Source organism: Vipera berus (genome assembly GCF_964194415.1).
Source record: "Vipera berus genome assembly, chromosome: 11".
In the NCBI taxonomy this organism is placed as follows: domain Eukaryota; kingdom Metazoa; phylum Chordata; class Lepidosauria; order Squamata; family Viperidae; genus Vipera; species Vipera berus.
Genome location: NC_138214.1, coordinates 15,892,729 through 15,919,721, shown reverse-complemented (window position 1 = coordinate 15,919,721; position 26,993 = coordinate 15,892,729). Strand labels below are relative to the sequence as shown.

The window sequence follows — 26,993 nt, the reverse complement described above, 5'->3', positions numbered from 1 at the left end:
GATGGAAGGCTGAGTCAACCTTGAGCTGGTTAGGATCGAACTCCTGGCAGTGAGCAGTGAGTTAGCCTGTAATACTGCATTCTAACCACTGCACCACCACACCCCAGCCAATTTGTGGCACAACCCGCAATTCCTGCCAACTCTGCCAAAAGCTGGTGGCAAATCACTAATGCCCAGCAATAGGATAGTTTGTGTTTTTTTTTGTTTTTCTTTTTTTAAAAAGCAAGGTTTAAGATAGCTGTGTCAGTGCAGCAAGCTGTTAAAAAGCAAAGGAAGAATTGTTCATTTCAGTCCCATCTGCCCTGCAAATAGGTCATCAGACGCTCCTTGCGAATTCCTTTGGAAGCTGAATAAGCAAGGCTGCTTATCCCCGTTTAAGAGAAAGACACAATTCCCTAAACCAAAGCAAAAATGCAAGATTCTCCAGGAGAGAAAAACCAAAATGAGCTTCTCAAGGACAAGATACCTGGGGGACAAGATGAATGAAGGCAAGACGCCAATTTTAAGTACACTGATGCCCACAGTCTATTATTAGCATGTTCCCCCTGCTTTTCACTGCACGCACAGAAGTGGCAGCCATCATCTTTTCTTCAAATATGAAACTGGATTGATTTCTTTCAATTTCTTTATGACCTAGAGGCTACTTTACTCCCAATGGGCTTTGACCAGCTTATGCTTAAAAAGCAGGAAACAATGAAAACGGATACAGATCGGATATGCTCCAAGGGCAGAGGTCTCAAAATATTCCATGGGGCTGCCTATGGAGACTCTGTCTATGGAGATTCTCAGTCATCCAGGACAGGAGTCTCCAAACTTGGCAACTTTTAAGACTTGTGGATTTCAACTCCCAGAATTCCTCAGCCATGCTGGCTGAGGAATTCTGGGAGTTGAAATCCACAAGTCTTAAAAGTTGCCACATTTGGAACCCTTGATCCAAGTCGTGGCTGTTCCATGGGGCTTAACCAGTGTCCTACCCCAGGGCCTGGGAGAAGAGCAAGGGCTTCAAAGGGTTTCTGAACATCACCAAGAAGGAACCCTTATGGATTTCTGGAGGGAATTTTATTCCAGACAGTAGGTGCTGTGACAGGAAAGGCATGCTTCCTAGATCTTGACAGGAGATGCCGTTTGATCGGAGGAACCTGGAGTACTTCTACTCTACTATTACCAGACGAGCAGAAATGATCAGAGATAGCTGGTCCCTCAAACGACCACATCCAGTGCCACAAAAAGCTTTTGAGATGGTAACCAGCATCTTGAATTATACTTGGAAGCTAACTGATAAACAGAGAAGCTCATTGAACCGTGGTGTCACATCACCAGATTACGGCATATCCTATTATTGCCTGCACCACCACAGCAGCCACATGGAGGCCACCTTTGCTATACTCCATTTGTGAGGTGACTAGGACATGAAGGACTGTCTGAAATGCTTCCTGATCCAGGAATGGAGGCAACTGGCTCATTAAATGGATCTGTGCAAAAGGCTTTGTGGCCACAGCTGCCATCCACTCTTCAGACAGGAGCTAGGAATCCAAAACAATCCAAGGTCTCCAAGATGACACAACTAGTTGTAACCAGCTATGAAAATAACCTTGAGAAAAAGGAGAAACAGACACGATTAAGGAATGGTCAGCTCAAGAGAAATTCGAATCCAAAGCAGGAATGTAAACTTGAAAAAGCATCTCAGGCTGGACCCTAACCCTACTTCTTTCTCTTCAGGAGAAAGGGGGGAGGCACAGTGAGAGTTGAAAGAGTATGTAACCTTATCATATAAGTAGCTTTAATGTTCGTAGCTTTGGTGCTCGAGTTTGGTCTACTACCTTAAAGAGGCAGTCTTGAATAAGAAAGGGGCACGCCATATTTATATAACGTATTTTTAGTTTTTGTTGTTGTTAAGTCACCCAGAACTGCATCTATGAGCTAGGCAGCCATATAAATCAATTTAAATAAATAAATCCAAGACTAGAGTTAAAAAGTGCTCTGGACAGGGGTGGGGTGGGCAAATATCTTTTTTTTATTTATTTATTTATTTTATTTTAATCCCATTTATATCCCGCCCTTCTCCGAAGACTCAGGGCGGCTTACAAGCTTAGCAGTAGCCTTCATTCTATGTATATGCCTGATTAGGGCTTTCAGGGGCCCCCAAGCGGCATTATTACAAAGTCAGCTTATTGCCCCCAACAATCTGGGTCCTCATTTTACCTACCTCGGAAGGATGGAAGGCTGAGTCAACCTTGAGCCTGGTGGGACGCGAACCTGCACTAATTGCAGGCAGCTGGTGTTACTTAAGGAGGCATTAGCCCACTGCTCCACCAAGGCTCTAGAACTACTCAAGTCTTGTTGGAATTGAGTCCGAGTCTGTTCCTTTGCATCCAGACCTACACAGGACTCAAGACACAGGAAGAGAAAATTAAGCAGGGAAGAGGGGAGGTTTGGGAATGTTTCCAGACTTTTAAGTCCTCTTTGCAGTGAAGAAGCTTTTCTTCCTCCTCCTCCTCCTCCTCTTCCTCCTCCTCCTCCTCCTCCTCTTGTAACTGTGTGTGTGAATAACCTTGAGAGACAGGAAGAAGGGCTTCAGCTTAGACCACCATCATAAAAAAGTATCTCAGTCTGTGAAAGGAAAAGAGACGTGGGAAACATCCCAGAAGGGACCTTCCATAGTTTCTGCAGAATAAAAGGAAGGGGTTAATGAAGGTAGTCCTCAACTTACAACAGTTTGTTTAGTGGCACTGAAAAATGTGACATGACCATTGTTCACACTTACAACCGTTGTGGCATCCTTGTGGTCGCGTGATCAAAATTCAGATGCTTGGCATCTGATTCATATTTACGATGGTCGCAGCGTCCCGGGAGGTGTGTGCCACGTGATCCCCTTTTGCGACCTTCTGACAAGCAAAGTCAATGGGGGAGCCAGATTCACTTAACAACCACGTTACTAGCTTAACTGCAATGATTCACTTAACGACTGTGGCAAGAAAGGTCGGGAAATGGGGCCAAACTCATTTAACAAATGTCTCACTTAGCAACAGAGATTTTGGGCTGAATTGTGGTCGTAAGTCGAGGACTGCCTGTGACTTTCAGATGTGCAAGATTCTATTCATGTAACCTTACAAGAAAGGTACAGCTAATGCTCATACTGGTGCTGCTTATCTGGGCTAGCTCAAAGAGCTGGCAGACGTTTGTTTTTCTACATGCAGTGAGTATATTTTAATACAAGATCAAAGATATGGCAGTTTCTTCCTAGTTGTCAGAACGAGATCTCCTTCTGCGTAACACACGATGCTATGCAAATGGCCATCATCATCTACTCTATTTCTTCAGCCTTGAAAGTTATCAAGTCGAAAATGTCCAATCAAATACAATCAAGACTGCAAGGCAGATCACAACAGGAGAAAAATCCATTCCAGCTCTAACACACTACCTTTCGCCACAATTCTGCCAACATTTCCTTGCGACAATTCACTTTTTTTCCCCCCCAAAAGGCTACAACACCAAAATCCGAAAGCCCCTTTAGAATGAGGTCAGATGCAAAGTCAAAGTACGGAGCACCCTAGTACATTATAAAATTGGTTTTCTTTAGGGGGGGGAAAAAGCACTTCTATAAATATCTACAACCTGAAGGCTAACAAATACGTATCTGTAGACATTCTTATTAGTTTGAACACTTATGATAATATCCCTTTCCCCCAAACAAACAAACAACAAACAAAAGAGAGAAGTGTTTTACGCCATTTAACAAATCCCACAAGATGTCTTTGGTGATATATTCAAAAGGAAGAAAGAACTATGTGCACGCCACACCAAACCCCAAACACCTGAAAGCATCAATTAATGGACGAACACGTTACAGCGAAGTTTACCCATCGTATCGGCAGCAATAATCGTTTGCAGCAATTGAAAAGAGAGGTCCCTTCAACAGATCATGCCTCTCAATCTCGCCCCGGCCTATTTCAGAAGTCCCAGCTAGGCAACATTTTGGAGGCTCTTCAAGTTTAGATACCACCACCAAAACCACCACCACCACTACACTGTGGCCAGTTAGCTGCATTTGGCTTGGAATCACCCAGGCTTGCAGTCAGGGATAGGGGATCTTAAAACATTGGCCAACGGTCATGTTGGCTGAAAGCAACAGGGGACAATGCTCTATGTATCAAGACGTGCCCTTCGGAAGGAAAGCCGCCTTAGATGTTTTAAGATGGGTGGAGTTGACAAAGAGGCTACCGTTGGACTGAGTCGCACCCTACTCTGTGTGCCACCCAGTCTGGAGGGAGGTTTCAGGTTTCCCCAGCTGGAATCCTGAGCAGAATTCCCCCCCCCCTTTGAAGGAGATGGCAAACTAATGGTAAGGAGCACAAGTGCCAAGACTGGAAGAGTCTGAGAAAATGGAGATCAGGTGGAAAACTTCTTCCCAAACATTTTCAAGGTGCCATGACATAATTTGTTAAGTTCACTCCCCACCCCACCCCAAGAAAAATTAGCATGGCAGGGAAATCTCCCTGGAGGCTTTTAAGAAGAGACTGGACAGCCACTTGTCTGAAACAGTTTAGGCCAGGGTCTTCTGCTGGAGCAGGGGGTTGGACTAGAAGACCTCCAAGGTCCCTCCCTTCCAACCCTGCTATTATTATTAAGACTGGACTAGAATCTTTCTGCCCAATTTGCTTGTTTTCGCCCAACACTGAAAGCCTGTCCTTTATTTTTATACAACAGACTTCAGCACTTCAAGCTTTTCCCCTCTCCAGGTAGTCCTTGACTTAGAACCATTTTTTCAGTGACCGTTCGAAGTGACGACAACACTGGAAAAAGCGACACCACCGTTTTCCACACAAGTGTGGCAGCATCCCCGTGATCATGTGATCAAAATTCAGGTGCTTGACCCATGACGGTTGCTGTGTTCCGGGATCATGTGATCCCTTTTTGCAACCTTCTGACAAGCAAAGTCAATGGGGAAGCCGGATTCACTTAACCGTGTTATTAACTGCAGTGATTCCCTTAACAACCGTGCAAGAAAGGTTGTAAAATGGGGCAAAACTCATTTACCAAATATCTTGTCTGGCAAGGGAAATTTTGGGCTCAATCCTGGTCATAAGTCAAGAACTATCTGTAGTAGCTTTGTCCCTATTTTATTTCCAGATTTCAGCTTTTCTCTCTCTAGGGACAGCTACTCCTAGTTGGGAAATATTGATTTACTACAAATGGAAGCAGCCAAGAAGCCCGTTTTTTTCTTTTCAAGGGCAGCATCCAGAAGAGGGCAGGGTCAAATATTTTAGCTCCTATTTAGAGGGAGAAATTAAATGCTATTAAATGATGCCCCAAGCCTATCACTTAAATTGAGCACAATGGTTTTGTTTCTCATTCCCATTTCTTTAAAAAGTAAAATTTCGCCACCACGTTTCAGGGACAAGGATTCAAGGGCTTTCCAGCAGCCAAATGCAGAATGGGTGGTATCACAGATAGCTTATCAACTTATTCGTCATAACGCAGAAGTCGGACCGGCGCTTGCTCTGCCCGCGAGCTTTTGAAAAAACAAGTTTCATCCATCTTTGTGCAAAAAGGATTCTGAAGAATTAGCACCAACCTTCCAGTCAGGAAAGGACCAGGGCTTTTTTGTCATAGAACGCCCAGAACGGAGTTCCGGCACCTTTCTCGGATGGAACCTTGTAGGGTAGGCAAGGCGGGTTGTATGACACGTGTGAGTTCCGGCAACTTTTTTTTTTTTTTACAAAAAAAAAAGCACCGGGCAAGACTTTCGAAGTTTGTCTCACTTGCGAATTCTGAATGCTGCCAGGGGGAACCACGAAATAAAGGATTGCACGGATTGTTAGAGATGACTCGCCCTGGAGTTCTCCTGCACAATATTTCTGCAAATATCGATAAAGGAGAACATTTGTAGCTCGGGGCTGAAATGAGGGGTCCTTGATGCTTTTGAGCTTTTCTTGCAGACGTTTCATTACCCAAACTAGGTAACATCATCAGTGTTACTCACTAATGATTAGCATTAGTAATGTTACCTAGTTTGAGTAATGAAATATCTGCAAAAAAAACAACCCAGCTCAGAGAGCACCAAGGGCCCCTCATTCCACAAATATCTTTACCGGGCATTCTTGAAGCCGTGTCTTTGGCAGAGAGACAAACTTGAGAGCTTTTGCCTCATATTACGTGTCCTGTGTGTGCACAGGTGGTACACAGCATCTGGATTTTGTACCAAACCAGCCAGCCTTATTTGGAAAGAAAAGGAGCTTTTCCCATTGGAATGTCACAATTCCCTAGACCAGGGGTAGGCAATCTCGGCTCTTTTATGACTCATGGACTTCAACTCCCAGAATTCCTGAGTCAGCTGGCTCAGGAATTCTGGGAGTTGAAGTCCATGAGTCATAAAAGAGCCGAGGTTGCCTACCCCTGACCTAGACGCACATCCTTCTTAGGTGCAACTGGGACAAGTAGAGGTACAGTGCAAGAGAGCTGCGAGGGGAGACCAAGCCAACTTTGGCCAACTAATGGAGGCTTTATTTCCTAAGAAGCTTCTCTGCATCCAATATTACTATTAACCTCCATTCTAGACAGCCTAGAAAATTGATTTCAACAAATATTCAGTCAGGCAGTACTTGGAATCTGACTCCAAAAATGATCTTCTAAGCGTGCACACACACACACACACACACACACACAGAGAGAGAGGCTGAATCTAACTCATTAAAGCAACTTCATCCTTTTTCTAGCTCAGATATAGATTCCTTCTGCAAAGGCCAGCTGATCCTGGAAAATGGCAGCACATAGACGGGGTTCACAAAATGGAGCTATAGACGGGGTTCACAAACACACACACACACAGAGCCCAACACATACAAGCAAGCCAAGTCTCCTTTTTGGAATCAAATTGGAAGCACTGCACAGTTCTAAAATTTAACCATAATAATAAAAAAATAACAGGATTCTGCTACTTTAAATAAGGGCACAGGGGTTTCCCCCCCCCCGTTTAAAATATGCTCTTTCAGAAGTTACAAGACCTCCGCTGCATTGACTTTACTTTGTTCCAGTATCAAGAAGTGTTTTTAATTTTTTAATTGTATGCATGTCTCCTTAGAAGCAATATACCCCAAGTACGATCCTCCTAGATTACAGATCGCAGAGCTTTTTTTGACCCATTTCCCCTCTATAATCACATCTTGCCCTAATTTAAGTAACAGCCAACTTCTTGCTGTTTTGCCCAGCCCATCCATGGCAACCCTAATCTCCTAGTTGACAAACACCAGGTTGGTTGGTTTTCTGCCCCCCCCCCCCCGCCAAGAAAACCACAGAAAGCCCAGCTGAACTTGAGCAGCACTCTCTTGACGCAGGGTTTCCAAACTTGGCCGATTTCAAGGTATATGGACTTCAACTCCCAGAATTCCATAGCCAGCACAGCCATTGCTGAGAATTCTGGGAGTTGAAATCCACTCACCTTCAATTTGCCAAGCTTGGGAAAACGTTGTTGTAACAAGTAAACGCACTTAAGATATGCTTCACGGATGCAATCCTATACGTCCCGAGGGCCTGTTGGCTCAAGGCAATCCTAGACCTTGCACCACTCGTCAAAGGCCACATTCCCACCATGACCTAGGCCAGGGGTAGGCAACCTCGGCTCTTTTATGACTCGCGGACTTCAACTCCCAGAATCCCTGAGTCAGCATAGCTGACTCAGGAATTCTGGGAGTTGAAGTCCGCGAGTCATAAAAGAGCCGAGGTTGCCTACCCCTCACCTAGGCTAAGACTCATTGTTGGGGTGGAGGGGAGATATAAAATGGGTGCTAAGCCTTTAGAAGGCTCAAGGCACTAATTCTGCCCCTTAACTTCCCTCCCAACTAAAAAAAGAGAAAATTGGCCCCAACCATTCGGGAAGAGGTTCTGGGACCATAAAAGGTAGGCATGCCAGCACCCCTCTATTCTTGCCCTCTTATTCTCTCGTAATAAAAAGCAGCTTAGCTGGTCAACTTCCCAGCATAGGTGCTCTCAAACTCAACTAGGAGTTGACCAGTTTCACCGTAAGCAAGCCTCTCATTTCGGAAGCTTCCTCCAAAATATACCTTCTAACTTTGGCCACCTAGTCGGCTTTGGGAAATAATTTCTGCTCCTCTTCTCATGACGGTGCAACTGGACGCGATCCAGGACTTTATTCCCATCCCCTCAACTTCCAAGACCGCCCCTGTTCTCTCCATACCATTTTTGGGGATCCGCGGAAGTTCCCTCTGCACACAAGCATGCCGGTTTTTAAGGCGAAACATCAGCAGGACATTTCAGCCCGGTTCTCCCAGCTTCTAACCCAAAGTCAACACTCTGCAGTATTTTTCTGTATCCCTCACCACCCACCGGAACCAAAGCCCCTTCCGATCCAGCTTGAGCCCTACGCAAGGAAGCTACTTGGCTAATGACGTTCATGGACTGACTAGCTGGCCGGAAGTGTCTCCCAAAGGCTCTGGGTCTAGAGATTCCCCAATGTTCAGCCTTGCCCCTACAGGTGGTCTCAGCACTACTTGGTGTGAAGCTCAGATGTCCCCCGAGCCGCGTCTCCAGGCTTACACATTGATGACTTGTCAGGGGAGCAAGGGAAATCAAAGCTCAAAGGCAGATCTCGGCCTTTCTCTCCCAAAGGGAGGACCCAAGCGTGTTTTTTAGCCAGATTGCCCCCACCAGGCCTCTGAGGAGTAGGGCCCACTGGTGACATCACAGGGGCCTGCAGAAAGAGAGTGGAGGGCCTGGTCAATGGTCTCAATGCTGGAAGGACAGGATGGTTGCTTCCATCTGGTTCCTTGGTGAGATTCTGCCCCAGGCAAGCCCAAGGAGGAGCCGTGTCAGAGTGCTCCAATATTCCCCAAGGACCTTGAGAGGGAAGTGTATTCGAACCAGCCTCTCCCGCTTTCGTTTCTTGCAAGAAAAATTCCTCCTTGCCGTATGGTGCATTCAATCGTCCTGGCCACGAGAAGCCACCCACGCCATCTTTTCTTTCTCCTGGAGAATGTGGCACCCCTTCCTGGCCAATGCCCAATCCCAGAGGACCGGGATCCTTTTTGGAACCGCTCCGCGGCTCCAACGGCCTAAAACTGTCCTTGGATAGCTGCAAGCTTGCCAGCTCAAACTCCAGACTTTCGGTGTCCAGAGATCGGCTTCTCCTGCAGACGGACAGTGGCTCCAGGAGAGGCGGACTAAGCTCCTGAAGCCTAAGACGCCGAGGGAGGCTGGCAGCTCCCCAGTGGGAAGAGACCTGAGGGTACTCGGGAAACATTCGCTCGTCACATTCAGCAAAGGAGGCTTTGGAGTCGTAAGTGTCCCGGAAAGCCTCGAAGGAGGCGGTCAGGTCCTCATCCGTGTTCATCTCCAGATGCCCCTCGCACTCCCCTTCCCCTTCCTGTTCCACATCGACAATGTCAAAAGTCACCATTGTGGGCAGGTCAGGAAAGTTCTGAGTGAACTCAGAGCCTGAATCGGAACTTCTCAGACTTTCAGACAGGCTGGAGAAAAGAGTCCCGTTGCTGGTGAACTCCACCAAGGCTTGGGAGAAGTTGACAGCTTCTTCTGGTCCGTCGCTGCCTTCCTGGCAGGGCTCTTGAAAGTCAGCCCTTGGAGAGCAGCTGGGGTGGCCATGCGCTCTGTAGAGAGGGCAGGTCACAGAGTTTCCCGAAGCCAAAGCATCGAACACCGGATGTTCTCTGCTGGAGTCCAATTCTGAGCTATTCTCCTCCGATGGCTGAATAAGGCAACTACTGTGTGCTTTCGTGGTGGTGCTGGTGCTGCTGCTACCACAAAGCTTTTCTGGACAGAGCTTCTTGTGGAAATCATCTTTCCGGTCTTGGTTTTCCGCTAGCTTCTTTCCACCGCTTAGACCCTTGTCCAAAGCACAAAGATTCATTTGCTCACAACCAAGGTAACTCGAGCTCTTCCCAACTAAGCCGGTTGTTTGCATTTTACATTCAGACAGCTGCCCTGGACTCAGATGTTGGTCTCTTCTAAGCTCCTGGAGATGTTTCAGGGCCGGGTCTCCATGCATCTCCCAAAAAAGCAGCTGTTTCTGGAGGGTGGCCAGCCTTTGCTCTTCCATGGCTTCACTTTTCTGACCCATCAGCCAGATCAAGTCCTTTTCGTCAGGGAGAGCAAAGTCCAGGAACTGGTCAAATATCTTCGAAGGGGACACTTTCCCATCAAACCAAGATCCCTCTCCATGAGACGGGCTCATCAACGCATCGTCAGGTTCGTAAAACTCATAAAGAGCGTCCCCACTGTAGCTGTCTCTCGGGAGGCGGTCCTTTTTTATTTCATCTAAGCCATCCCCGGCTTCATCTTCATCCCCGGCTTCGTCTTCAGGACCTGGGGTGGTAGAATCATAGTAGCCCTCATCACTATTGGGAGCCGATTCTTGTTGATCGCTGTGCGGCGTCAGGAGCTCCGTGTCGTTCCTTGTTCCTTCAGGGTACAGCTGAGCTTCCAGCTTGGCCTCCTCCGTGCCCTGAAGGTCACATTCGGTTAGGAGCTCCGGCAGATGTGCTTCAGAGTCTGCATCGCCTTTGATGGCTCCTGCCCACATCTGCTGGAGGTACTCTTCTAAATCCTCCGGCAGGGCCATTTCCTCCCCTCCACCTTGGTAGGTAACCAAACAAGAGGTCCTTTTGGCAGCCTCCCGGCTGCGTTCGGCAGACGTGGAGCTCTCCGTGATGCTATCGATGTCTGGTTCTGCAATTATATCCCCACAACCGGTGAAAGAGTCAAAGCTTTTAAGGGAGGTCACCTCCCCAAACATCAAGCTAAGTTGCTCCCCGGAGGGCGCGCAAGGAGTGCTCTTTTCCAGGAACTCTGGCTCAAAAACCTCAGGGAGGTCCCCGTAGGCAGAGTCACCGCAGATGTCCTGCAGGTTTGGCTGCCCATCCTGAGATCCTTCGAGGCTGGCCGGCCCTCCGGCTGCCTCGCCGACAGACCGAATTGGGCTTGAGGCCGGGCAGTCCATCTCTCCCGCCTCATTGTGGCTGGCTGCTCTTGGAGGCCCAGCATCGCCGGAGAAATTCTCCCCACCTTCCGGTGTCGCCATCCCCCTTTGAAGACCCCCACCCGGCCCATTTCCAGGTGGCTGTTCTTCGGTCGCGGTGTCCCGGAGAGCCCATTCTTGCAGCTCCGTCTTCTCAGGTTCCGCAACTTTGTTTTTCCGATGTCGGCGGATGCTGTTGAAAAGCCCCTTCAGCCCCTTTTTGGATCTTGGGAGGAACAAGGACTTCTCTCCCGTCAGCTTCTTTTCAAAGCCTTCGACGCTGCTGGAGAGAAAGTTGGAGGGCTGGGCGAAGCCAGCTCTGAGCTCGGCTCCCAAAACTGCACTCTGAGAACTCGGCAGAAGCTGGGGAGGAGGCAAGTCTGGCCCCCCGTCCGAGGGGCTCCTGAGGCATCCAGAAGCGACCTCTTCGTGCGCCACGTCGCTGATGCCGTCGTGGGTCTTGCTCTTGCTGAGGCCCTTTTTGGAGGCTCCCTTGGCCTGGTTTTTATTCTTCCCCCCAAAAAAGCTGGGCAGGGTGCAGATGCTTCTCTTCCCCCCGAAGAACTTAAAGGCCGTCTTCTTCAGCTTGCTGGCGGGCGCCTGTTGCCGATTCAGCTCTGCCCCAGCGAAGGAAGCCCCGCAGTGTTCGGAGAGGTGGCCGGCTGCCCCGTTTTCCTCCTGGGACTCTTTTCCCTCTTTGAGCAAGAGAGACTTGGCCCCGGGATTCTCACCGATGCCGGCGGCTTCTACGGCAGCCATTCTGGCTTGCATCGTTAAGGGAAGGCCAACGAGCTCATGGCTGCTTCCTCTAGCGTATCTTTTGACCGAAGCATCATGGGAATTCTGAAGGGGGGAAAAAAGGGAAGGGAATGGGGAAGAAAAGAGAAAGAGCATCAAGATAATATACTGAAAAGCGGCAACTCTTTAGAACTCCATTTCTCAATTGTGGCCCCTTTAAGACGCGTGGACTTCAACTCCCAGAACTCCTCAGTTGGTGTTGCTGACTGGGGAATGCTGGGAGTTGAAGTCCACAACAGCCTTAAAGCAGCCAAGGTTGAGCACTGCTGCTTTAGAAGATCCTGCAATGGTGTGTTAGAATAACCTTGGGAGACCAGGCAAAGAAATGCAACCGGGGAATGGTTACATAAAAGGCAGCTGAGCCCACGGGGTGGGTGGAAAATGTGGGTGGGGCAAGACTCAGAAGAGACCCTGGCTAGTTTGGGGGCTGCAAAGGGGACAAAGGGAGAGAAAAGTACTTTCAGATTTGCAAGATCGATGTCAACCTTAATAGACGGACAGAACCATGAATAGAATTCTGTTTTATTCTAACTCTACATTAATAGAATCTGGTAACTCTGACATTACTCGATTTGCAACGATTCATTTAGTAACTATTCAAACTTACAACAGCGCTGAAAAGAGTGACTTATGACCATTTTTCACACTTACGGCTCTCGCAGCCACCCCACAGTCACGTGATCAACATTCGGATGCCTGGCCACTGGTTCATATTTATGACGGCTGCAGGGTCCTGGTGTCACGTGATCACGTTTTGTGACCTTCTGACGGGCAAAGTCAATGGGAAGGGGAAGCCGGATTCACTTAAGAACCGTGTCACTAAGTTAACTGCAGTGATCCACTTAACAACTGTGGCAAGCGAGGTCGTAAAATGGGGCAAAACTCACTCGGCAACTGCCTTGCTTAGCAACAGAAGTTTTGGGCTCAGCTGCGTTTGCAAGTCAAGGACTGCCTGTAGTTTTTTCTCCCCACATTTACAGATGCACAGCTAGGCAGGGTCCCTTCTGAGTCTCTTGCCCCATCCACCTGGGTTTTCTGCCTGAGCAGGGGGTTGGACTAGTTGACCTCCAAGGCCCCTTCCAACTTTACTATTATGATTATGACCTTTCTGCTGCAGGCTAAGGTACCTGCTATCTGATTGTTCTCTTGGCTGTGTCTCTTTGTTGTCTCCCAAGGTCATTTCCAGATATCATTTCAGATCCAGACCTTCAGACTCTAACCAAGAAAAACTAGAGTCCCAGCACCAATTCTCCGAAGACCCCTAAATCTCTTAAGATATTCTGCAGAGGCAGATATCTACTTACACGAGTATATGGCAAACGTGGGGGGGGGGGAAGGAGTGGGCTCCAGATGTTAGCAAAAACATCTGGCACCTTAGGCTTCTTCATCAAACATCTCTGGCCAGAAACAAGCTCCTCCAGATCTTATGGAGATTCTCAGCCATCCAGGTCATGCTTGTCCCAAGGGTGCTTTTTCAGGAGGCAACTGGACTTTCTTGTTTTCCTTCGAAGACGTTTCGCTTCTCCTCCAAGACGCTTCTTTGGCTCTGACTCTCCACCATCTAGTCAGAGCTGAAGAAGCTTCTTGGAGGAGAAGCGAAACGTCTTCAAAGAAAAACAAGGAAGTCCAGTTGCCTCCTGAAAAAAGCACCTTTGGGTCCTCAAGATCCTGTTCATTTTATTGACTTATTGGCCAAAGCCTCTTTAGAGAAACTTTTGTTCAGCAGGAGAAGGTTGAAAATTGCGTTGTATTATCCCTGGAGCCAAATTGGAGCCGTCAGCCCAACGTCTCTCTGCCTATAGTTACAATGGAAGGACTTTGCCTTTGATGGCCTCCACAGCTTCAGCCACAGGCCCAAACTCTAATTCCATGAGCTCATGTTGCTCACAAAATGCCTGAGAAGTGCAAGCATCAGGGCTAGCTTTAACACTTGGTTCCCATGTTGCACAGCTTGATAAAATTATCCACACTGGCATTCATTCCCTAGCTCAGGGGTCTTCAAACTTGGCCCTTTTATGACTTATGACTTGTGGACTTCAACTCCCAGAATTCCTCAGCCAGGCATGCTGGCTGAGGAATTCTGGGAGTTGAAGTCCACAAGTCATAAAAGGGCCAAGTTTGAAGACCCCTGCCCTAGCTGAAGGCAGTCGTGTAGAAGTCATCTAGCAGTCATCAGTTGGGGTAGGTTAGGGTTCCTGCATTGAACCGATAGTCCTATTATTGACTTTTAACAGTTTAGGGCCAGGGTGGGCAACTAGATGACCTTATGGACCTGGCTGGTTCAGGAATTCTGAGAGCTGAAGTCCACAGGTTGTAAAGTTGCCCTAGTTGCCCATCCTTGGATTAAGGATTGAATCCCAAGTGCCGCGTAGCAGAGTGAGCGCCTGTTACTCGTCCCAGCTTCTGCCAACCTAGCAGTTCGAAAGCACGTAAAAATGCAAGTAGAAAAATAGGGACCACTACGGTGGGAAGGTAACAGCGTTCCGTGCGCCTTTGGCGTCTAGTCATGCCGGCCACATGACCATGGAGACGTCCTCGGACAAGCGCTGGCTCTTCGGCTTTGAAACGGAGATGAGCACCAGCCCCTAGAATCAGAAACAACTAGCACGCATGTGCGGGGGAACCTTTACCTTTTACCTATGTTTCTGAACATGTTAGCAATAAAAAGCGAAATGGCTGATCTCGTATTTGTAGTGCTTTGGTGTTAACACCGGTCCACCACAAAACAAGAACATCACACTTATGGCCTTTGATCAGGTATTTATGAAACTCAGTAGTCCAGTGGTATATAATTTCTCATCTTCGGTAATTCAGCCGAAGGCAGAGGCAGATGACCTCCAATGGGTGCACAATAACTGTTCGCTCCTGCCAACTATTTTGTTCTGGCAAAAATCAAAGTAGAATCCACTAAGCCTTGAAGATTTCTTCCAGCTCTTTGTAAAAGAGGAAAAGGGACTATGAACTCTTCATTCCCCAATCCTTATCCTAGAAGGCTCACACATTATTTTTCTTTTTTCACCTATATCAGTTGATTCCTCCAGATATGTAATATATACAGCCCAAAAATGTTTATCACAGAAAATGCCTTATTTATGATATCCACACATACACAGACACAGAGGCACGATGATGGGATGTCCCCATGACACAATCGTTCTATCTTTGACCGATTACTTGGATCTCAAGGTCTCAAATCCATCCAGGGACAACCTAGCTGCTTCCTAGCTGTCCTGCAAACAGACAAAAAACTTCAAGACCCCCAACTACCGTGTTTCCTCGAAAATAAGACCCAACTGGAAAATAAGCCCTAGCATGATTTTTCAGGATGCTGGTAATATAAGCCCCACCCCAAAAATAAGCTCCAGTTAAGATCATCAGCCAGATGGATGCGTTTAGTACCGTATTTCCCCAAATATAAGCCCTAACCGGAAAATAAGTCCTAATGCGTCTTTTGGAGCAAAAATTAATATAAGGCCCGGTTTTATTTTGGGGGAAACACGGTATTCCTGTGAGGGAGGTAGTCCTTGACATACAACCACAACTGAGCTCAAAAAAAAGACAGTTAATAAGTGACTTCTGCCCCCGTTTTGTGACCTTTATTCACACAGTTGCAAAGTGAATCACTGCAGTTGTCAAGCTACTGGCACTCTTAAGTGAATCCCGCTTTCCCATTGACTCAAAAGGTTGCAAAAGGGGATCGCATGACCTCGGGACACTGCAACCGTCATATATCCAGGCCAGTTGCCAAGCATCCCAATTCTGATCATGTGACCATGGGGATGCTGCAATGGTCTAAGTGTGGGAAATGGTCATAAGTCACCTCTTCGATGTCATTGTAACTATATGTAGTTAAAAATGAGAAAAATCTGGGAACTCAATTCAAATCTTTCCAGCCCATAGCTTTGGGGCGGGAGGGGAATTCCCCCTCAACTGACCCTTAAGCCATAACTGCCTAACTTAAATCATGGTGTTTGACAAAAGACTCACTGGCACTAGCTTCAAAGTCAGGTAGTAACTTCAGCCCTTGCAATCAAGATTTAACTAAAAGATTATTAACCCTCTCAAGGCCAAGGGATGACCCAGAATTTTTTTTTGGAGAGAAATATTTTACTTAAGCACCATGGAGGACACAAAACAAAGATTAGAGCCTTCAAAAGAAGCTCAGCTGAATCTACATGATAATTCTGCCTTAATCTGTCCAGCTTCAGCCAAGCGGCTGTTGACAGACCCACCTTTAATCCCTGGAAATCAGTAAAAATATGTCTGAGAAGCATATCCATTCTGTTCTGTCTATCAGCCCAGATGATGTGTTGCTATACAACTAATTCTTAGTAAATCACCAATTTACAGAATATATGATCAAATAAGATAAAATAATCTTCATTGTCATTTTTTACTGTGGGCAGAAAGGCTCACATCAAAAATGAAATTTAGTTGCCCGCTCTCAAAGTGAAACACATACATGACACACACCTGAAACATACTATATACCACACCCCTACATATACATAAAAATAAAATGCTAAATACTGTCCATCTTGAATATATAACGGAAGGAGGAAGCTTGAGAGTTCACAAGGTTAATACTGTATGGAATGAAAGTATGGCTGAATCTAGAATGTTCTGCTACGAAGTCTCCTCCCAGAAGGTAACAGGTAAATAGAACTAGCCATCCAGAAGCAGAATCCAACCTGATCAAGTGGAGACTTCCTACAATCCAAGGGGCTAGGCCAGGGGTAGGCAACCTTGGCTCTTTTATGACACGTGAACTTCAACTCCCAGAATTCCTGAGACAGCATGGCTCAGCTTGGAAACCTCTCCCTTTCCCCTCAACATGGCTGGCTGAGGAACTCTGGGAGTTGAAGTCCACGAGCCATAAAAGAGCCATAGTTCCCCCATGCTGGCTCAGGAATTCTGGGAGTTGAAGTCCACGAGTCATAAAAGAGCCAAGGTGGCCTACCCCTGGGCTAGACTCTTCCTTCCTGCATGGAAGAGCCTCAACTGAAGTCAGCCTGCCCAGAACTTAATGGACCATGCTGGGCCACCTCTGAAGATATCTACCACGGATTGATATTTGCCTGCATCGCACATTAGTCAGTTCCTCTCCTGGCTGGCCTGCCAAGCAGAGGAATTTTGCCTTTATTTCCCCAATTAAAAAGTATGAAATTGCCAGAAACTGGGAAAAGGAGTCTATAGAATTAAAGGGCTACACCTCTTTCTCTCTCCAAGCCATTCTAGCCAGAAAGGTGGTCATGTTCTAATGTTCTCCCATTTGCATGACTACATACTGGATCTGACCTACTGCTTGGATTTCCCTGGCATTAGCCACAACATTGAAATTTGGGACCTGAAGTCTCTTGCTAATCAATACTTACTTTTTCCCTTGTTTTTATTCAAGTTTTTGTTCAAATTAACAATAACAATAACAATAAAGTTGGAAGGGACCTTGGAGGTCATCTAGTCCAACCCCCTGCTCAGGCATGAAACCCTACACCATTTCAGAGAAATGGTTGTTTTGTCTCTTATTAAAACCTTCCAGTTTTGGAGCATTCTCAGCTTCTGGAGGCAGGTTGTTCCACTGATTTAATTGTTCTAATTGTCAGGAAATTTCTCCTTAGTTCTAGGTTGCTTCTCTCTTTGGTTAGTTTCCATTTGTTGCTTCTTGTTCTGCCTTCAGGTGCTTTGGAGAAGAGCTTGACCCCCTCTTCTTTGGGGCAGCCCCTGAGATGTTGGAAGGCTGCTATCCTATCATCCCTCGTCCTTCTCTTCATTAAACTAGACATACCCAATTCCAGCAACCGTTCCTTATATGTTTTAGCTTCCAGTCCCCTAATCATCTTTGTTGCTCTTCTCTGTACTCTAGTCTAGAGTCTCAACATCTTTTTTACATCGTGGTGATCAAAACTGGATGAATGGGACGTCCTTGAAGATTTGGTGCCAGATAACTAACATCAAGCAGGAGCTGATGATGAATCCCTACCCATTATTTCAATCCTCCCCTATAGCCAGATCTCTCCATTTCAGGCCTTGACACTCTACAACAATATTTCTCAAGCTTGGCAATGTTAAGATGGGTAGACTTCAACTCCCAGAATTCCCTAGCCAGAATGCTTTGGGGATTGATGGCCAAACAGTTGGGGAAAAAAACCATGTACCGTAATTTTATTTTTATACATGACAACTGAAGAGAGATTGTTATATGCTCAAAAATGAACAGCTTTGGCACTACCTACAATGGAGCAATAGTTGCTAAATAAGATGGAAGTTGCAGAGAAGGAGAAATTAATATCTGTGATTGATGAAAAGTTAACATTTACATTGATGGCTGACCGGAAACCTTTTATGGACTTTTTGCATGAAACCAGGAGACGGTGGGTTCAGGTTCGGCCTCAGCCATGAAAGCCAGCTGGGTGACCTTGGGCCCGGTCCATCTCTCAGCCCAACCCAAATTTCACGTGTTGTTGTTGTGGGGAAAGTTGTAGGAGGAAAAAGCATTAGATATGTTCACCTTGAGTTGTTTATGAAAAGAATACGCTTCTTCTCCAGATCACCAGAAGGCAGAATGAAAAGTTGGACATTATGATATTCTTAAATGAAAGTGATTGCATTCAGGAAACACAGCACTAGTATAACTGGAAAAACAAGAATGTCCCGACGGAGACCAACAAGGCCTTGAAGTATCTAGGAATTTATTTCAGTCTTCCTAAAGATATCAAGTTCACAGCCTTTTAGTGAAAAGACCAGTAAGAAGACAATCAAATCTGCCAGCCCAAAGAATTAAAATTCCATAAAAGCAGTAACTGAACTATAAAAAGCCAAGAGGATTGTTAGCCTGCTGTTGACCCAACAGTTTCGCACCTTCAAAGTGGCCTCCACATTAACAGCAAGCAGTTCAAATGTCTGTTACCTTCCTACATCCCCAGCAGTAAATAGGTTTTTCTGAAGTCCAGCTACGCTAGAGGCAAATAGGAGAATCCACTGGCCAAAATATTGGCTGAAAGGAAGCTTTTGAGGGTTTTGAGCCCTGAGCCTAGTTCATCATGGCTGGAAAAAAAAATCTTTTCGCTTGGAAGAAAAAACAACAATGGAGGGGCTTATGCTAGGCTGAGATAAAGCTACAGCGGAGATTAAACAGAGTGTTTGATTTAGATTCGCAAAACAATGGGGGCTAATGCATCACTCCACCCTGCGATGCCTTTTATCATCAGACCTCTTTTATCTTATCCCCAACTAACCTTATCTATGGGAAATCCTGCACAGAAAAGTGGTTCTCGCTTGCATCAACAGAGGGAGAGCTCCAAGATCACTTGAAGTGATGATAGCACAGCTTTATACTGCACTGTTGAGGTCACGCTTGGAATAGTGTGTCAAATTCTAGACACCACTGTACAAAAAAAGATGTTGAGACTCTAGAAAGATTGCAGGGAAGATGATTAGGAGGCCAGAGGCTCAACAATTATGGGAATTGGGTATATCTAGTCCAGGGGTAGGCAACCTTGGCTCTTTTATGACTCGTGGACTTCAACTCTCAGAATTCCTGAGCCAGCATGGCTCAGCTTGGAAACCTCTCCCTTTCCCCTCAGCATGGCTGGCTCAGGAATTCTGGGAGTTGAAGTCCACGAGTCATAAAGCAGCCTAGGCCAGGGGTAGGCAACCTTGGCTCTTTTATGACTCGTGGACTTCAACTCTCAGAATTCCTGAGCCAGCTGACTCAGGAATTCTGGGAGTTGAAGTCCATGAGTCATAAAAGAGCCAAGGTTGCCTACCCCTGATCTAGTCTAATGAACAGGACTAGGAGTGACCTGATAGCAATATTATTATTTATGTTTATTATTTTATTAAATATATTGACCATCCATTTTACCACACAATAACTATGGGCAGTTTACAATATTAAAAATATAAGCGTTTACAAAATCTATACGCAATAGGAACTAAATAATAAAAATAATAAATACACAACCCTATAAAACATGGGGAAAGAAGGAATAGGATGAGTGGGGGGGAGGGGGGATCTTTTATTAGTCTGTCAATCATCCCAATTGGAGCCCCAAGCCCAATATTTGAGGGGCTGTCAAAGAGAAGTGGGGAGGGGGTGTCAACCTATTTTCCAAAGCACTGGAAGGCAAGACAAGAAGCAATGAATCCAAAGTTGGGACAGAGAGAAACAGACAGACTTTTAGGATGCTGTTATGATCTCCTATAGGGACACGGTGGCTCAGTGGGTTAGGATGCTAAGTCTGTCGATCGGAAGGTCGGCAGTTTGGCGAGTCGAATCCCGAGTGCCGCATAACAGCCTGTTACTCATCCCAGCTTCTGCCAACCTAGCAGTTCAAAAGCACGTAAAAATGGAAGTAGAAAAATAGGGACCACTACGATGGGAAGGTAACAGCATTCCGTGTGCCTTTGGCGTTCAGTCATGCCGGCCACATGACCATGGAGACGTTCTCGGACAAGTGCTGGCTCTTCGGCTTTGAAATGGAGATGAGCACCGGCCCCTAGAGTCGGAAACGACTAACACGCGTGTGCGGGGGAACCTTTACCTTTACCTTATGATCTCGTACTACAGTAAATTGGCATGGAATGCATGCTGTGCCTGTTTCTTGACTTGGCCTATCTCAAAGGGTTGACAAATATTGACATAAAGATCAAATTATAGAAGATTTGATTCTTTTAAGAGTGGGAATAGACTGCGTGAGTGTTGGTGTGCACAGAGGTGCTTTCGTCTTGCATCATTATCCTGCTGCAGGTCAAAAGATAAGGTTTGTAAGTTTATAAAAGAAGATTTACAACTCAAGGCGGCAAAAATACAGAACACATCTTCCTCCCCCTATTTTCCCTACAACAATCACAACTCACCAAGACCATTCACTAATCTGAGGAGCAAAGCAACCTAGAACTAAGGAGAAATTTCCTGACAGGGAGGACAATTAACCAGTGGAACAGCCTGCCTCCAGAAGTTGTGGGTGCTCCAACACTGGAGGCTTTCACAAAGAGACTGGACAGCCATTTGTCTGAAATGGTATAGGGTTGAGCAGCGGGTTGGACTAGAAGACCTCCAGGGTCCCTTGATGTCTGTGGAGAGTCACCCAGGTCCTAGTTATCCCAAAGACGCTTTTTCAACTGGACTTCCTTGTTTTTCTTTGAAGATGTTTTGCTTCTCGTTCAAGAAGCTTCTTCCGTTCTAAGGTCCCCTCTAACTCTGTTATTCTATTTTATTTCTATTGTAAAAAGAGTTAGAAGTCACTTTTTATGTAACCATTTCCTTTTATATATTTTTTATTTTACTGACCTTTTATTTCCTATTTTTCTTTCTCTTCTCTCCTTTTACTATTTCCTTTCTTGATCGTTAATCTTTTTTTTCTTAGGTTTTTATTTTATTTTAATAAAGCTAGTCTAAGAAACTGTGCTTTTCCTAGAAGCCCTAGGAAAGTTGAAAAATTTAAAAAATGCTTGGATCTGCATTTTTTTTACAATGATTATTTCTACAATTATTACCTCTTTATTTTCTGCTCTTTTGCTTTTAATAGTCATTTCTTATGCCATTCTTATTCATTTAATCTTTTTTTTAAAAAAAAATCTAATTTTTTGGCTTATGATGGTCAACTAAATAAATAAAATAAATAAGGTTTCATTGTATCACATATAAAGGCCTTTGTATTCCCCCTCAGCACTGTAAGAATATCTCTAAAATGTTTTGGGCTCTGTATTACGTTGCAGCTGTTTTGTGTCATGTTGATTTTAATCTTGATCTTGACTTCACTGGGTTGTCTTTATTATTGTGCAGTTTAGTTTTATTACGCCATGTTATAATTGTTATACTGCTTTGGATTTATGTTTTTCATTTATCTGTACACAACCCAGGGCACTCTACTTGATACTTTAAAAGCGCAATAAATCAACTGCAGGGTGCAAATAACTCAGTAAAGATTAAAAAGTTATAAACTGAAGATATATGGGACCTAAAATGCACTAAGATTTGCAGTCCAATGCAAAATTGACCAGACTGAGAAACCTTAATGAAACCAATGGTTTGAGTATGTGTGTTTTTGTATATCTATGTATCTACATTTATATTTATCTGTCTCTGTGTATACATTTTTTATTAAATGTTTTGAGAATGAGAACGTCTACTAACTACATTACAGCAGAGGAAGTGAAAAAGAAAGAAATAACAAGAAAAACTAAAATTTCAATAAGAGAATGGGGGGGAGAACAAAATATAAGGCCATAAAGCAGTAGCTTCTGATATTCTTCACAAGTGCATTTTTTTCTTATTTTCGCACATAACGTCCGTAATATTGTCTTTTTCTCCAAACAAAGAAGTTTATCCTTCTGTCACTTTCGTTCTGTCAATTTCACCAAATTGGACAGTCTAAATCTTTCCATACTTCCACAATCTCCCCAAAGGGATTGGGGGGATTAGTTCCCATGAGCTTCCCCCCCCCAGCAGTTTATCCAACAATCCTAAAAGTCAAAATTCTGGCTCCAATGAACTTCTCTTTTGAATGATCCTGCAACCATCATACATGTGAACCAGCTGCCAAGTGCTTAAATTTTGATCAGATGACCATGGGATGCTGCAACAGCCGTTAAGTGTGGGAAACAAGTCATAGGTCACTTTTTTCAGTCCTGGTTTCATGCCGGTCTCTAAATGAATGGCTGTTAAGTCAAAGACTACTTCTACAACACCACCCAGGGTCGCTTCTGTAAGACAGGCAGCGATATAAATGCAATAAATAAAAATAGATAAGTAAAAATACACACGCACGTCTCCAAAATCACTCATCAATTGTGGATAATTTCTCAGCTTCTTTGCACACATTCCAGCCTCAGTTTAACAAACAATGATTGCAGTGTGGGTTGTATTTAACTGACATCTGACCCTTCTGTTTACATTCTTCTGTCTTGGCACGCCATGAATATGTGGCCTCTGCCAACTGCGGACAGAATGCCACACAGCTGATCCTGGGTATGCAAGTCCATGACAGATCACACCACAATAAATTGGCCAGCCTTTAATTCATGAACAAGGAGCTATTGTGATTTGTTATCTCTGTGCATGCCGGTGTCCGATTGTCCCAGTTTATCACCAGGAAACACAAAAGATGACAAAATCTGGTTGAACAAATGTAGTCTCTGATCTTAAGATGCTCAGGTTACATGGGGAAAAAAAATTCCAGAAATATTACGATGTTTTGCAATGGCTCACCCATGAGAGATGTGACAACAAGGTCAGGATTGGGATGTTGGCACTACAGGCAATCCTCGACTTATGACCACATTTTCTGTTGCTAAATGAGACACTTGTTAAGTGAGGTTTGCTCCATTTTACGACCCTTCTTGCCATATTTGTTAAGTGAATCCCTGCAAGTGTTAAGTCAATAACAAAGTCGTTAAGGGAATCTGGTTTAACCATTGACTCTGTTGCCAGAAGGGCGCAGAAGAGGATCACATGATCCAGGACACTGCAACCGTCATCAATACGAGTCATTTGAATTTTAATTACATTATGGGGACGTTGCAATGGTTGTAAATGTGAGAAATGGTCATAGGTCACTTTTTTCAGCGCTGTTGTGACTTTTGAACGGTCATTAAATGAACTGTTAGTAAGTCAAAGGCTAGGTCAGGAAACATTGTCAGCCAAGGGCACGTATTAATTCCATAAAAATAGAGGGATCTACACACTGCATGCTTAAAAAAATGTACAAAGAGGTAGATAGGACGAAGTGTTGCATTCGACAGAGATATCAAAGAATTGTTGTGTCATAAAATCGCTTTAATTAAAGAACAAAGCAGTGCTTCGCTTGCAACCATTTAGTGACCATTTGAATTTGCAATGAAAAAAGTGACTTAACGACTGGTCCTTCCACTTACCGGTATATCCTCATGGTCATATGATCAAAAGTCAGGCACTTGGCAACTGGCATTTGAAGAAGCCACAACAACAGGCTACAATGGGTTTTTCAATGGGAATATGACTTGACCAGGCCAGGGCAAAACTGAAATCTGATTTCTTCTACTGCATTTTTTTCAACTGCCTTAAAATTAAGCTGAAAAGTTTCCACCTTGTGGGATCTGAAACATCCCCTTCGCTGCAATCCGCAAAGCAATACACACACACACACACACACATATAAATGCACTTCCCAAAAGGAAGCATTTACATAGCTTCACTTGGGCCTTGCTGTTCAGCCTCCTCTGCCACGTCCAGTATTATAACAACAACAATAGAGTTGGAAGGCACCTTGGAGGTCATCTAGTCCAACCCCTTGCTCAAGCAGGAGACCCTATACAGTTTCAGACAAATGGTTGTCCAGTCTCTTCTTGAAAACTTCCAGTGTCGGAGCACCCACAGCTTCTGGAGGCAGGTTGTTTAGTCCTCAACTTACAATCATTCATTTAGCGACTGTTCTAAGTCCAACAGTGCTGAAAAAAGCGACTTATGAGCAGTTCTCATACTTATGACTCTCACAGCATCCCCATGGTCACGTGATCAAAATTCAGGGTGCTTGGCACGCGTTTAACCGCCATTTCCCTCAGTGAGCGGCTCTTCACAGCATTTATGGCGGTTGCAGCGTCCCAGGGTCACGAGATCACCATTTGCGACCTTCCCAGCCAGATTCTGACAAACAAAGTCAATGGAGGAAGGCCGATTTGTTTAACGACCGCATGATTCAACAACTGCCGTGATTCACTTAACAACCGTAGCAAAACAAAAAAAGTTGTAAAATTGGGCGCAGCTCCCATAGCAATCTCCTTGCTTAGCAACAGAAATGCTGGTCGTAAGTTGAGGACTATCTGTAGCTTTAATATTTTTTTAAACAATAGAAACTTCATGCAGATGGAGCCACTGCCTCAGTCAAACAGGAAAACCTGTCCAAACTTTCTGGACGGCTGGCCTGGTCAGTCTCTCCACTCCACCCCTGAGCAGCAAGCAGGTGACCCCCAGCCTTCTCCAGGAGACCCTCTCAAAACCAGCACTGAGAAACAGAGCCTGATTGGGGTGGGGGCTCCCCAAAGCCCCTTCCCAGCTCTGATCAGCAACTTCTTTTTTTTAAAAAAATATCTTTTTCTGCCACGTTATAAATGAAAGAATACACCCTATTATTTCAACCCAGATTTCAAGATAACCCTATTTAGGTCCTCAAGAGTTGAAGTGAAGGACATTTTCTTATTTAGAAAGCTGAAAATATCGAAAAAGGAGGAGGAAAAAATAAACGTTCTATCAAGGTCAAAGGCTTTTTAAGATGTCAATATTGCAAGCCTAATTTTTTTTTAACTTTTCAACCAAAATTGAGGACCACATTAAAAAAAAACTGCTATATTTCGTATCCAAGTAGCAGTTAATGTGACAATCATTTTGGTTGGAAATGGATTAGTTAATATTAAGATCTCCCTTATATTGGTAGTGTAGGTAGATGATGGATAGATTAGGTAGATTAATTAGATTAGATTAGATTAGATAGATAGATAATATCTGAGAGATATTATAGGATAATATTAGATAATGATAGATTGAGATGAAGATAGAGATAATAGATATTATAGGATAATATTAGATAATGATAGATAATATTAGATAGATATTATAGGATATTAGATAATGATAGATTGAGATGGAGATAGATAGATAGATAGATAGATAGATAGATAGATAGATAGATAGATAGATAGATAGATAGATAGATAGACAGACAGACAGACAGATAGATAGATAGACAGATAGACAGATAGATAGATATTATAGGATAATGTTAGATAATAATAGATAGGATAATATTAGATGATAGATATTAGATATTAGAATAATATTAGATAGATGATAGATGACATAGATAGATAGATAGATAGATAGATAGATAGATAGATAGATAGATAGATAGACAGACAGACAGATAGATGATAGATATTATAGGATAATATTAGATAGATGATAGATGACATAGATAGATAGATAGATAGATAGATAGATAGATAGATAGATAGATAGATATTATAGGATAATATTAGATAATGATAGATAGGATAATATTAGATGTTAGATAACATTAGATATTAGAATAATATTAGATAGATGATAGATAGATAACAGAGAGACAGAAAGAGAGAGAGAGAAAGGGTTAAATGAGACGTAGTTAAATGAGAGAGAAAGAGATACAAAACACAGTCCATGCAAATTTGCAGTAGCTGTATAAGGGACGACCCCTCGACCACGGCAGGCCAAGGGGAATCCGAACAGGAGAATCGCTGAACTTGACAGTTTGCGGAGCGACCTTCTGGGCTCACACGCGCGTGCACACACTCTCTCTCCCTCTCTCTCTCTCTCACACACACACGTGCACCTTTCGCCCAGTAAAACTGCACCTGCAGCCCGGTCCCTCATTAAAGCGGGGGTGGGGGAGCCTCCCGCAGACCAGCCCGACGACCCCACCCCCCACCCGACCCCTCTCCTCTCCTCACAGCCCACCCAGCCACCCACCCACCCACGCCTGGAGCCGCTCCGGCGCCGGCAAACGCCTCTGGCCTGCAGGGAAGCTGGGCGGCCGGGCGGGCGAAACCCCGGGAAGGGAAGACCCAGGGAGGGAGGGAGGGTGGGGATGGGGATATGGGGAGGGGGGGTTAGCCGGCAATTCTGCCCCCACCCCAGCGGAGGACGACCTCCCTACCCCTCTCCCTCCTTCCCCGCCCCGCCCGGCCGGGCTTTGGCAAAAGCCAGGCAGGCCCTTCCCGACACCCGCGGAGCCGCCGGGAGGCGACACAAAAGGCGAGGGAGGCGTGCACACCACCGGCCGCCTTGCAAAGGGACGGCGGGGAGGGAGGGGGGGTCCGGGAAGGGGAGGGGAGGGGGGAGAGCCGGAGCCACTCACCGAGGCAGCCCGCGCTGCGGCCGGGCGCGAGACGGCGCGCCGGGAAGGAAGTTGCCCGCCGCCGCCGCCGCCTCGCCGCTCCCCCCTCCCCCCCCCGGCGCCCAGGAGCGGCGGGGGCGGGGGCGGGGCCGGCGGTCCCCTCCTCCTCCTCCTCCCAGCCCAGCCCAAGGCGTGGCCGGGTGACAGGCAGGCAGGGCTGGCCAATGGGGAGGCGGGTGGGAGGCTCTCCGCCGCTCCGCCCCGCCTCCCCTGGGCAACTTTCCCGGGAAGGCAGCCGCGGCTGAGGCGCCTCTTTTTCTCCGCCTCGCCCGCCCGTCCCGTCCCGTCCCGGAGCCCCG

At 45.5% G+C, this 26,993-nt stretch overlaps 1 protein-coding gene across 2 annotated transcripts; it reads right to left on the bottom strand.

The window, feature by feature from the left end:
- Window positions 1-1,361: 1,361 nt before the first annotated feature.
- On the bottom strand, window positions 1,362-26,727 carry AMER1 (APC membrane recruitment protein 1). Of its 2 annotated transcripts, XR_014027616.1 has the most exons (3): window positions 26,656-26,727; window positions 7,439-11,830; window positions 1,362-6,307 (listed from the first exon to the last, which is right to left on the bottom strand). XR_014027616.1 is itself a non-coding variant. In XM_081336830.1 (2 exons), exon 2 carries the CDS (start codon window positions 11,756-11,758, stop codon window positions 8,504-8,506), a length of 3,255 nt encoding a protein of 1,084 aa, XP_081192956.1. In that variant the 5' UTR covers window positions 11,759-11,830; window positions 26,656-26,727; the 3' UTR covers window positions 7,436-8,503. The 2 variants fall into 2 exon arrangements, 1 of the variants encoding a protein (XP_081192956.1); XM_081336830.1 differs by lacking the exon at window positions 1,362-6,307 and having other exon boundaries at window positions 7,436-11,830.
- Window positions 26,728-26,993: the final 266 nt, after the last annotated feature.